General features: G+C 21.4%; 2 protein-coding genes across 2 annotated transcripts in view; one reads left to right on the top strand and one right to left on the bottom strand.

Annotated features, from left to right (window-relative positions):
* Positions 1-8,464, bottom strand: part of LOC134836825 (semaphorin-5A) — a 25,770-nt gene extending 17,306 nt beyond the window's left edge. The window contains exons 1-2 of the mRNA XM_063852061.1: positions 8,332-8,464; positions 496-617 (exon numbers count right to left, since the gene is read on the bottom strand). Of these exons, the coding sequence (XP_063708131.1) occupies positions 496-592 (97 nt within the window). The 5' untranslated portion in view covers positions 593-617; positions 8,332-8,464. The remainder of the gene's footprint in view (positions 1-495; positions 618-8,331) is intronic.
* Positions 2,475-13,685, top strand: LOC134837921 (proclotting enzyme-like). The gene is made up of 7 exons (XM_063853316.1): positions 2,475-2,559; positions 11,726-11,763; positions 11,818-11,993; positions 12,223-12,360; positions 12,425-12,564; positions 12,623-12,780; positions 13,524-13,685. The coding sequence occupies exons 1-7, from the start codon at positions 2,475-2,477 to the stop codon at positions 13,683-13,685; spliced, it is 897 nt and encodes a 298-aa protein (XP_063709386.1).

The raw sequence follows: 13,685 nt of genomic DNA, 5'->3' as shown, positions 1-13,685 counted from the left end.
GCTGCAAGTTGACGACTGATTGAATTACAAATATGTTCAACTTTTTTTTTCGTACACCGAAGTTCTACTTTTCTCCGTAAATGAAACCATTTCAAGTTTTTTCCTCGTCTTCGTTGAAGAGATAAAAAAATCTTCGTTATAAATATTACCCACAAATAAAACAACATAAAAGAGATTGATTATAAAGATTGATAATATACGGTTTATTTTTTCTAAGATATTTTTTTCTTTCCGTGAAGATGATGGATAAACTTGTGGCTTATTTTCTACGAGCGACAGCAAAAGTTATGACACGAATGGAAGCACAAAGATAGCTTGATCAAACAATGGTTCAACGAACTTGACTCACATAAAAAAAAATATAAAAAATTGTCACACATCACTGACTCTGAAGTGATTTTTTATGAATTGAAATTTATTTGGGTGATTTTGATGAATTTGGGATTATTTTTTTTTTCGAATGAATTGGTATTTAATTAAGACATAAAAGCTTACCTTCATAAGATATGTATCTAAAGTCGTTATCGATTTGTGAGGCGGCTGTTCCAATAATCCATATTAGCAGAAGAAAGTGTTTCATATACAGGTGCATTATGTTTGATGATTTGTTATTTTATCTGAAAAAAAAAATAATTAAAAAATATTAATTAAATAGATGAATTTAATATAAATTATAAATATTTAATAAAAAAAAATTATTCAAAAAAAATTTTAATTTTAAAAATTTAAAAAAAAAATTTATTTAAAAATTTAAAATATTTTAAATTTTTATTCAAAATAAATAATATAACTTTAATTTTAAAAAAATAAATAAATAAAAATAAATTTTAAAAAAAATAAATCAAATATTTATTTTATCCGAAATAAATTTAAATTATTTATTTAAAAAAAATCCTATTTTATTATATTTAAAAAAATATAAATTTATAAATTTATGATTATTTATTATAATTTTTTTTATTTTATAATTATTTATTTTATAATTTAAAATTATTATTTGATGATTTATCATAATTTTTTATATTTTTTTAAAATTAACAATTTAAAATAATTATGAATTTTATAAAATTTTAATTTCAAATTTAAAAGTTAAAAAAATTAATAAAAAAATTATAAATTTAATTATAAAAATAAATAAAAATTTTAAATTTTATTTTAAATAAATAATTAAAATATTATTTTTAATTTAAATTAATAAAAATTTTTATTATATCATTTTTTAAATTATATAAATTTTAATAATTTTTAAAAATTATAAAATTAAATTTAATTTTTAATAAATAATAAAAATTTAAATTAATATAAATAATAATTTTAAAAAAAAATAATAAAATAAATAATGAATTTTAAATTAATGTTTAATTAATTAAAATATAAAATTAAATTAGATTAAATTAGAATAAATTTTTATTTGAAGACAAAATAGAAAAAAATAATAAAAACATGATGTTTCATACAAATGATTAATTTTCGAAATGATAAAATAAATAATAATTATCAAGTTAAAAAATAATAAATTATTTTTAATAATAAATAAGTACGTGACTTAAACATTTATATATAATTATTATTGTTGCCATATTTCAAGAAAACGTCTAATCTAATCAACAAATCTCAAGTGATAATGTAGAAATGGACAAATTGAAATGATAACCCAAGTTCATATTTCCAGGTAATCTAACATGACGTTATGCGATGTAACTTTGTAAAATATTGCCGAGTTTATTTCAAGTGAAAATTCCGTTTTTTTTTCTTGTAACAACAACATATAACTTGGCATCATAACATAAAGTAACTATTAAGCCGCGCGCAGATTAAACGTGTGCGCATCCATTTTCCCGATGATAAATGTGTTAAAATAATAATAGTTTCTTGCCTTTCACCTTTAATAATAATTTATTTGGAAGCGTGCATGGCGAGAGAAAGAAAGAAATGTAAATCCGTCGTTAACTCTATTAAAAAGTTTCATTTCGCGGGACAAAAAACAAATGTTTTTATTTATTCTGCGTCACTTCAGTTTTTGTAATAAATAATATTCACAAGTATTTCTTCGTAAAAAAATAAAAATCTTCATCTACAAGGTTCACAAGTGTTTTTTTTTTACCTTATCTACGTTTTTTTTTCAATTATATTACATTTGTTGAGATAGTGTCGAACACTGATAGACACTGTGGCTTTATAAAAATTTTTTTTTTTTTTAAAAAATGTTTGTTTATTTTTTAAAGTAAGTGACATAAATTGATAATTCCGTATATTAATATTAAATTAGATAATGACACTTTGGAGCGATGATAACGAGGTCTCAATTTGATATTTATTACAATAATTTAGAATTAATAAAAAAATGCGTGTCGCACCTTTTTTCAGTTTAAAAACATCAATAGACTCGATTATATTACCGATAGTAGTATGTTTATGATTGATTACTGGTTAGCGAGTTTTATTACGTTTTATAGATCTTTTTTTTCTATAAAATGGCGTATTCTTTGTATTTGTCGAGTTCAGCGAGTTCAATATCACTCGGAACACGCCAACGAGTCTGTAAACAAGATGTCGACTGTAATAACAATTATTTTAATCATCCTTTAATCAGGCTTTTGCAAAAAATTGAAAAATTATATGTTTTGAAGAGATGTTTTGAAAGGGAATGACGTTTAAAATTTAAACAAAAATTTTATTCAGAAATTCTAACTTTGAAAAATTTTTAATAATTTTATTTTTTTTTGTTTTTAGTTTTCAGATATTCTTAAATTGAAGCAAAAGTTCATCATCAAAAAATAAAAAAAAAATAATTATTTAGAATTTTCAGATATTTTATATAAAAAAAAGTTTAAAAAAAAGTATTAAAATTTTAAAATAATAAATTATTAATTTAATTTATATTTTTTATTTTAAAATTTTATATTTTTATTATTTTTTTTTTTAATTTAAATATTTTAAATAATTATTTTTAAATGAAAATTGATAAAAAATAATTTAAATTTTATTTTAGATATTTTAAAAAATTAATTAATTTAATTCATTTTTTTATTTTAAATTTTTTTAATTTTAATTATTTTTTTTAGTTTAAAAATTTTTAATTTTTTTTAAAGTTTTTTTTTTTTTTTTTTCTTCTTTTTATTTGAAAATTTAAAAAAATAATTTTAAAATAAAATTTATTAAATAATTTTAAAAAAAATAATTAAAAATTTTTAGATATTTTATTAAAGAAAAAAAAAATCAATAAAAAATATTAAAATTTTAAAATAAAAAAATAATTAATTAAATTTATAATTTTTTTATTAAAAATTTTATTTTAATTAATTATTTTTTTTTTAATTTAAAATTTTATTTTTTTTTTATCTGAAAATTTTAAATAATTTTTTCAGTTCAATTTTTATAAAAAAAAATATCATTCTCAAATCATTTTCACTCATCGCAACGGCCTAATTTGCGGAAAAGTATTATTTTACATTGCACAGTAGAGACATCACTTATCCTAACACATTTCACGGCAATTTCTTACACGGCAACTAAATTAAAATACTTTCTTTTATACGATTATTATTTATTTATCGCCATCTGACGAAGAACTACTCTCGATGGGGAAGCATGATGAGAAACCGAAGCGACAATATTTAAATTGCTACATCATTAAAGATTTGTAATGTTCCAGTTTTGTGTCGCTTCGTCATGATGACCGACGATGAAGAAGTGTCGTTATCATCACACGCAAAGCCAGAGTCGTAATTATAAGATAAATTATAAATAAACAAATGTAACATGATTGTATGCTGTTGCTACACACGACGATGCGAGAGGAGCGACATAACGAAGGTAAGACAAATAGATTTACGATCATAAATATCTTCAAGTCGGTTAATTCTAATATTTATGTTTAATATTCAAATTAGTACTATTTTCTCTCTCGCGTCTCACTACTTTACGATTGTTTGAACACGCAAAGTATATTTTTGGACATAACGGGGGGCATTATTCGTCAAATCCGAGACAAATCTCAGTTTTTATTGTCATTTGTTCTATTTACGGGTCGGATTTGAAAAAAAGTAACTTTCCATTGTTGACGATTTTTTTTTATTAAAATAATTTTTTTTAGGTTTAATCGACAAAAGATGCCTTTCAACGCAAAAAATCTCAAGTTACCAACAGTAAAGTGTTGGTACATGAATAATCGTTTAATGAGGTGCATTTTTCTCTTACGTTGGAAATTCACTTGATTAAGCACGGTATGACAAAGAATTGTCAAGGCAATTAAAGGTTGTGTTGTAATGTAAATAAATCGAAAAAAAAAAATGATAAAATGAAGTTGTTGCATACACGGAGAAAGTCGCCGAAGTATCTTGTAGCAATTTGTGATGCATGATCGCACCAAATTTGTAACATTTTAACTTTTTTTTCGTCAAATATTTGAACGCTTAACATGTTACTTTGTAAAAAAATGTCCAGATGTGTGACTTGTGCTGCTTCATTTACAAAACTTCAAATTTAAACAGTGACAAAAATGCACATATGCAACTTTTTTTTCGAATATTTTGTCTGCTAATGTGTTTCTTTATTTTTTAACACAAAAAAATATGCAACAAAACAAAAAAATGTTTAAAACTTAACGAAATAAAGGAAAAAACATTTTTTTTTTGCTTAGTTATCGTCGTCATTGTTCTTGTTGCCTTCTATTCACTTTTATTTTTTCATACAAAAAAAAACATGGAACAGCATTCAGTTTAATGCTTATTAATGCGGCTCGTTCGCAAGCAAAAAAAAAAATAAAAAAAATTATGCAGCCTCACGCTATAAATGTAGAATGACAATAACTTAACAAAATAGCAAATTGTTACATTTCTTTATCGCATTTCGGAGGAAAATATTAAAATTTATCTTTTGTGGTTTTAAATTCCTTGAAAAAAAAAATAAATGACATAACTTTTGAGGTTTTAGAGACAAATTTTTTAATGAGGAGTACTAAAATGTGAAATTTTCAGTTTCGAAACTTTATTTGATTTTTTAGAATTTGTGTCGAAGTATAAAAATTTGAAATGAGGAGTACGAAAATGCAAAATAAGGAGTATTAAAATGTAAAATTTGGACAAAAAAACTTTTTTTAGGTCTTGTCGATTTCTTTCGAGTCAATAAGAAAATTTCATAATTTGTTAAAAGTAAAAAAAGAAAATGAAATTTTTGAGGAGTATTAAAAATAACAAAAAAATTTCAGAGAAGTATAAAAATTTCAAACGAGGAGTACGAAAATGTAAAATGAGGAGTATAAAAAGTTAAAATTTAGACTTAAAAAATTTTTTTGGGTCTTGTCGATTTCTTTCGAGTAAATAAGAAAATCTCATAAATTGTGAGGAGTAATAAAAAGATAATAAATTTTTTAATGAGAATTAAATTTTGAAATGAGGAGTACGAAAATGTAATTTTTTTTTAATTCTAACTATAACAAACTATTTTGATCTTCTAAATTGACTTAAATTTAAAATTTCACAAATTTTAAAATAAAAAATCTTTCGAAAAAAAAAATTTAATTTGAAAAGAACGAAAAACTATAAAAAAAAGTTTGAGGAGTACGAAAATGTGAAATTGTTAAAAAAAAAAATTTTAATATTTCTTTAAAATGCGATATAGTTTTAAATTTAAAAACTTAAACGAAATCTCAACTTGCCGGTAGATGTTAAACATCTGTTTATACATCACACTGCCTTTATCGCAATCCTCATCATCATTTTATTTCGTAAGAAACTGCGACAAACTTGCGGCTAACCGCTAAAGATTATATCATGAATGAATGTTATCAATTGGCAACATATATTTATTTACAATTTTTTTTTAATAAGAATTCGAATTGTTTTAATTACGAAGAAAAAAACTGGACTTACGTTATAATAATGTGTAATAAATATCGCATGTTCTGTAAAAATATGTCAAAGTTACACGAATATTGTATTTCAAATATAATTGCCCGACTTAGACAACAACATTAGATATGTTGAATGGCGAGTTACTTAAGTCTTGAGTTACCCGTTAATGCACTTCTATTCGCACTTTATTAAGGTAATCAATTATTTTTTTGTGCCGAAGACATTGCATAATCGTGAATTCCTCCCGAAAAAAAAATAAATGATCGGTAACCCAAACATATGGTTGATAAATTTTTTTTTAAACTTTCGCTTGCTAGATTTTTATTTTTTCGTACACGAAGGAAGGCATATCCGCAGCGACAGCAAAAATAAATAAAAACACATGTGGTGCAACGACTTAAAAAATATATTAAAAAAATTTAAAAAAAAATATTTAAAAAAAATTAAAAAAAAATATAAGAATTATTTTAAAAATTTTTTCTATGAAGTTTTCGAAGGAAAAAATTTTTTTGAAAATTTTTTTCGCGCTAAACCTTTCTTGAGTCATAAGAATCACTTTTCTCCATTAAACATATGCTCGGAAACGCATAATTTTTGCCAAAAGTGGTTAGTTTCAACTTTTGTAAGGCAAAGTCAATAAAAATTTTATAAATAAAAAAAAAAACTGGTTTATATTTTTTTTCGAATATTTGCTTTATTTTGTTATGATACCCTTAACCATGGAGTTAATAGCTTAATAGTAAGTTGACTTTTTGATATCAAAATATAAACAAAAAATTTCTATTTATTATTATTTTCATTCGAAATGATGTATATGTAAATAATATTACCAAGCAGGTGATATAAGCATACACTTTATTTGAGAATTGAATGAGAAATTTCACGGTCCAACCATAAAAATTATAATAATACGATATATTTAATCGAATCTTATATTTCTTTCTTCAAAATAAACAAAAAGATTTGTAACACACAAAAAAGGTTGCTCTGTTTTTTTCTCTTTTTAAAAAATTTTCGTCAAATTTCGTGACGAGAAATAGCGTTGGAGGCTGTCCTCTAACGAAAAAAAAATTATTGCATGCAAAATTATCTTTGTAAATCGAAATTATTGTTTCTAGATACTGTGACCTACGAGCAGCTGCGAATGTTATTTATTACTTTTTTTTTACATCATTCAACGCGGAAAGTCTAATTTGGGACTTGATCATTATAAATATTATATTGATTGCTGCATGATAGCCTTACAAGTCATGTGTTTGTTGTTACTTTAACGAAAATTATCCATGAAATAGAAAGTTTTCTACACTCTATTATTATGTATTTATCAAAAAAAAAGTGACTTTCATACGACCGACAACCTCTTTTGTTGCTGTTTAGAACAATGACGATGGAGAAATTGTCGAGTGTCTCATTATTTGTAACAACATTATATATCAATCTTGTGTTTTTATCATTATTAGTTTGAGTTTTAAATAATTTTATAAAATTTATATAACAATTTTACTTAATAATTTTTTTATTTAAAAAAATGTATTCAATATTTTCAAAAAAAAAAGCCTTATAGTTTAAAATATTATCAAATCAATCCAACTCAAGCAAAAAAAATTTTTTTTACAAATATTGAATATTAATTTTTATAAAAAATAATTAAAATTAATTAATTAATTAATTTTTATAAAAATTATGATTAATTTTAATTATTTTAAAAAACTAATATTAAAAATAGTTTTATTTAATAATAATTAGTTTTAATAATTTTATATTTATTATTATAGTTTATTATTAAAGTTTATATATCTCAGTTTTAATTAAAATTAAATTTTGTACAAAAAATATATAAAAAATTTTTCAAAACATATTAAATATTTTCAAAAATAAGCTTAAAATTTGATCTATTAAATCCAAATTAAGCAAAAAAAAAATTTTTTTTTTAATTATTTAATATTAATTTTCATGACATATTAATATTAAAAATAACTCATTATTATTTTATTATAAATTATAATTTTAAAGTTAATAAATAATAATTTTATAATAATAATTTATCAATAAACAATATTTTTATTATATTTAACAAAAATTATAATAAAAATAATTAAATTTAAAAATTAAATATTAATTTATTTTTAATATAAAAAAATCATTATTTAATACTAATCTTTTTATTATTAATAAAATTTAATATTTTTTTTATTCAATTAAAAATTGTTTTAAATTTAAAAAAAAAATTTAATTTTTAAATTATTTTTATTATTAATTTTTGTTAAACAATAATTTAAATATTTTTTTTAAAATTAAATATATAATTTTAAAAATTTATAATAATAAAATAATAATGAAAAAATAACATTTAAAAAAATATATATACAAAATTAACTAAAAATCATTAAAAAAATCAAAACAAACCTATTAATTTATAAGGTTTCTCGCAAATATATATTAAACATTTGAACAAATAGCAATAATTAATACTTACTTAACACATAATTCGCTCCTAATTGGATTTTTTGTCAAATCTTTTTTGACCTTTTTGTACTTCTTTAATTTTATATATAATTTTGCAAGTTATTAATTGTATATGTTAAACATATATCTTATGTTTACTAATATTTTATTACTTTTTATGTTTAAAATTTGTTTTTTATTTCACGATTTTGCACTTCTTACTTTTTCTTCTCATGTATATTATTTATAATCTTTGATTCTTTTCTATTTTTTTTTTATTCAAATCTTTGTCACGTTATTCTCTCAACTTTACAATCATTTGTAATATTATTGTATATGTATAATAATAAAATATACATAAATATATAACAACATAAATATATTTAACAACAACACATCGTTTTGCTTCCTGTATTTTATTTTTCTATATTTTTTCTCAAATATTTTTTTATTTAAATTTTTTTATCAGATTTTCATCTATAAACGTTTTTTTTTCGTTCCCACAGAACTCTTTTATTCAAATATTTTTTCGAAACGCGCCAAACTTTTTATCAACTTCGAATCATCTCGAATTTCAATCTCTTTAACACACTTCAAGTATTTTTTTTTATTTTGAAAGAAAATTATTAAATAAGGAATTCATTCAGAATAATAATAAAGTCTGACCACGGCGACTGCGATTATTTTATTATTATTATTGAAAACGTAAACACAAACATAACTTTTGCCTGCTTGCGACTTATTATGAATTTTTATAGTTGAGTTTAGACGACAACACGAGCAAAACACGTCCGCGTTCGTAAAATGCTTGTAAACAAATGCTAATGATTTAACTTTATAGTGTGGCACTTTGCACGAAAAGTCGTCGTTCGCTTCGGCTTCGTTCGTAACTAAACAAGTTATTGTATAATTCGTGCGATGCACGGCGAAAGAAAAACACAAACACATGTGAACTTCCAAACCAGATTTATGTATGCAAGTGTTTTCAGTACCGTATGTTGTAAAAGCAAATAAGAAAAAAAAATTAGACTCGATTCTAACTCAGCGAATGTCCTATTAGATTAGCAATGACATTGTAATTTGAGATAAGATGACTTTTTTCACAATTCAATGAGCTTTTGAATATTCATGAAGCTTTAACATGAAAAAAATTCTATTGTTTAAACAACTCTCTTTTTTTATCAAACCTTTTTTTTTAAATGTTTACAAAATTTGTTTGAATGTTTAAGTGCATTTAAAGTCGCGACGCACACATGTATCGCATTTTTTTTTTTCAAAATAAAAAAATAAATCATTAAAAAAGTACCTGAGTGCGTATATGATGTTAATGTACATATGATAAAATGCCGGTTTCGTTGTGTGTGTTTGTTAAGGTCGTTTCTTGTACTTTACTCGTAGAGCTTAATATTTGCTCTTCTCTTCAAGCTATGTTGCGTTGTAAGCAGTGGCAGTCTACAAATAATCATGTGTAATATGAGTTGATATTTTAAAGCAGCGCTTTATTTTTTTTTTGAAATTGAATTAAAGTTAACAATTTTTTTTTATTATTTTTTAGTTAAATTTTTTTTTTAATTTAATTTTTTTAATTAAAAATTTTCTTAAAAAGGTTTAAAATTTAGATTTTAAAGATTTTGAAATAAATTAAATTAAAAAATATAAATAAATTAAATGATTTCTTTAAATTTAAATTTAAAAATTATAAAAAATTGATAGTTGATTTTTTTCAAAAATATTTTTTTTTATTTTAAAATTAAATAAAAAATTTTTAAAAAAAAAATAAAAATATTTTTTGTAAAATTTTATAATAAATTATAATTAAAAAAATTAAAACTTAAAAAAATTTAAAATAAATAATTTTTTTTATTATTTTATTTAATTAAACATCGAAGAAGATTAATTTTTTCAGCAAAAAATTCAATAATTCTTTTTTTTTCTTATTTTCTTTAATTGAGTAAATTTTTATTAATTTAATTTTAATCAAAAAATTAAATTAATAAAATTAAAAATTAAAAATGTTATTTTTTTTTTATTTTTAAAAAATGTTTAAAATAATTAAAGTTAAAAATTAAAAATGATCAAATATTTTTTGTAAAATTTATAATTTTTTTAAATTTATAATTATCTTAAAAAAATATATTTTGAATTAAAAAAAATATTTAAACATTTTTAAAATAAATGAAAAAAAATATATTAATTAATTTTATTTAATTTTTTAAGATTTTTTTTAAAATTAAAAAAAAAATATTAAAGTTGAACAAAAAAATGTTTTTAGTTAAAAATTTTTTTAAATTTATTTTTTTAAAATTTTAAAAAAAATTTTAAGAATTTTTTTAAAATTATAAAAATTTTAAAAAAATAAATATACTTAATATTTAAATAGAGCATTTATTTTTATTTATTTTTTTTTTTGAAATACTTTTTAAAAAAAAAAGTTTTTAAAATAAGATGACTTTTTTTTGTTTTTTTTTATCTTAAAAATTTTAATCATGTAAAATTATAATTTTAATAAATTCATTTTAATTTATTAAATTTTATTAAAAAAAATTAAAAAATATTTTTTTGTAATTAATTATTATTAAAAAAATTATTAAAAATAAAAAAAAAATATTTAAACATTTTTGAAATTTTAATTTTTTTTAAAATTTAAAAAAAAAAATTAAAATAAAAAAAAAAAAATAAAAATTAAATTAAATGAAATATTTTCTTAAATTAAAACTTAGAATTAAATTTTAATTAAAACATTTTACTGCAAAGACTTTTCACACTAACTTACCATCCCGCATTTCCACGCCCCATCCAATTAACTTTGATTTGTGTAGTTCCAGATAACATTTTATTACTGTTATAGTTTTTAATATTTTTTACAATGTCAATGATAACTCTTCATAAATTTATTAAAACATATAAAACACTCAGTTTTCATCCAACTTTCGCATCGAAATATTCAGAATGTTTCGTGCTTTTTTACTATTTTTGTTCTGTCTCATTTCTGACTCAAGATCAGATAAAATTTCACACCTCTCGCTTAATGGTACGTAACTTTCTTTTAGAATTTTTGGGTGTTTATTTTTTTATGTTCTTAACTTTAAAATAACATTGCGTGACTTCTTTAAAAAGCATGTTACTGTTACATAAAAATAAAATTTTTGATGGATTTGTCTGCAATTCCGGTAAAGTGTGAAAAATAGCACATTTCGGAAAAGAAAAAATAGTTTGAACTATTTTCGTGACACTTTTTATGAAAAAAATTCAAGAAAAAAAGACACTTACTGTAATTTAATCAAAAATATAAATAAAATAAACAAACATGCACACCTTGTCACACATTTCATCAAAAAAAAATTTTTTATGTGAATATTATGCAATTTTTTTTTTTGTTTATTTTACTTTGTTTTATTGCGCCTTTGGAATGAAATAAAAATCAGGCTTGTTGAAAAGTAATTTATCAAGAAATTTGGAGCAGGTGAGTGATTTTAGTGCTTTTTAAGTGATTTATGATCAACTTTTGAACATTTAGGAGCCGAAAAGTAACGATCGTGGATGCGGCGTGAATGCATTACGACCGAAAATTATCGGAGGAAGGAAAACAGAGGTTGCTGAATTTCCCTGGATGGCAGCTTTAAAGCCGTTGAATGATCGAAAAGCGATTTGCGGAGGAGTTTTGATCACAGATCGACATATTTTGACAGCTGGGTAAGAAATTTTTTATAATTTTTTAATTGATTTTGCCCTACAAAATTTGTTCGTGAGAGGTAATCTCGAAAACTATACGTGTCAGAGCATATGTTTCATGGAGAAAAATGTTAGTTATGACGTCTTCGAAGTTTTTCACGAAAAAAGTTTGAAGGAAATTTTTAAAATATTTTTTTAAATATTTTTTTTTTAATTTTTTTTTTAATATTTTATTTTTTATTATTGACAGCCATTGCGTTGATGCCTTAAAACCGCGACAATTGCGTGTTCGATTGGGCGAACATGACTTCACGAAGGACAACGAAACACTTACGCGGGACTTTGGTGTCAGCGAGATCCGTGTTCACATCGATTTCAACCCCATCACGTAAGTGACATGCATGAAATTTATTCGATTTGATTGCAAATTTTCATTTTTATTTACTTCGCAGTTACGAAAATGATATTGCCATCATAAAATTACGCCAAGCCATATCACTTTCTGACACAAGCAAATACCAAAATTACATATGGCCGATTTGCATGCCATCCATTGATACAAATTGGGAAAATAGCGTTGGCGTTGTTATAGGTTCGTACCTTGATTTGCATTTGAAATTGAATGAAGGTTAACTTTTTTTTATGAAAAGGTTGGGGAACTCAATTTTATACGGGCCCAATATCGCCGGTGCTTATGAAGGCTGACGTTCGAATCTGGAATAATCAGGCGTGTCAAGAAGTCTATAAATCGAATAAAATTTATGATACGGTGTTGTGTGCCGGCTCAAATGGAAGAGATTCGTGCCAAGTGAGTTTTTGCAAAAAGAAAATTTTCGTATTAAATTTTTTTTATTATTTTTTTTTTATCTAAAAATAAGATATAAAATGTTGGAGAAATATTTAAAAATTCACATTAATTCAAAAAATTAATTTATTTGAAAAAATTTTTTTTTTTTTTAATTCTTTAAATTTCCTTAAAAAATAAAATTAATCTTTAAAAAAAATAAAAACTCTCAGATAATTTTAAAATTTATCAAAAAATTTTTTAAATTTTATTTTATTTATTTTAATTATTTAATTTAATTAAAAATCCTTAAAAATTCAGAAAATTTTTAAATTTCTTATAAAATTATTTTAAATTAATTAATTAATTATTTTTACAATTGAAAAAAATAAAAATTAACTTTGAAGAAAGTTTTTTAATTAATTATTTTTAATTTAATTTTCAAATAAATTAATTATTATTAATATTAAATTAATTTTTTGGTTAACTTTTCGAGGATTTTTTAAAGTAACAATAATTTTCTAAAAAAAATGAATCAATAAAATTATTATTTTAAATAATTAAATTTAAATTAAAATTAATTATTTTTTTTTTAATTTCGAAAAATACGAAATTCTTCTTTAAATATTTTTTTTCAAGTATTTTAAATTATTTAATTTTTTTTTTTGAATTAAAAAAATTAAATCCTCGAAAAACTTTTCATGTTAAAGAGATTTTTATTAAAAAAAAATAAAATTCTTACCATTATTATTTTTTTCCCATTTCAGGGCGACAGCGGAGGTCCATTAATGGTCAAACAATCAAACGATCGATGGGTTGTTGCCGGAATTGTTTCCTTTGGTCTTCGTTGCGGCGAGAAAAATCGTCCTGGAATTTACACAAGAGTTGATTCTTATCTCAAATGGATCATCGAAAATGCCGTTTTTTAA

The sequence above is a fragment of the Culicoides brevitarsis genome, chromosome 1 (assembly GCF_036172545.1).
Source record: "Culicoides brevitarsis isolate CSIRO-B50_1 chromosome 1, AGI_CSIRO_Cbre_v1, whole genome shotgun sequence".
Classification (NCBI taxonomy): Eukaryota; Metazoa; Arthropoda; class Insecta; order Diptera; family Ceratopogonidae; genus Culicoides; species Culicoides brevitarsis.
Note: the sequence above shows the minus strand (reverse complement) of the source record. Positions and strands in the feature narration are given on the sequence as shown.

Bases quoted from the DNA above. Each gene is read 5' to 3' on its own strand.
- LOC134837921 (XM_063853316.1), top strand. From the start codon at position 2,475: ATGGCGTATTCTTTGTATTTGTCGAGTTCAGCGAGTTCAATATCACTC. The intron at 2,560-11,725 runs GTAATAACAATT...AATAAAAATCAG, and splicing joins CTGTAAACAAGATGTCGACT to GCTTGTTGAAAAGTAATTTA. The intron at 11,994-12,222 runs GTAAGAAATTTT...TATTATTGACAG, and splicing joins CGACATATTTTGACAGCTGG to CCATTGCGTTGATGCCTTAA.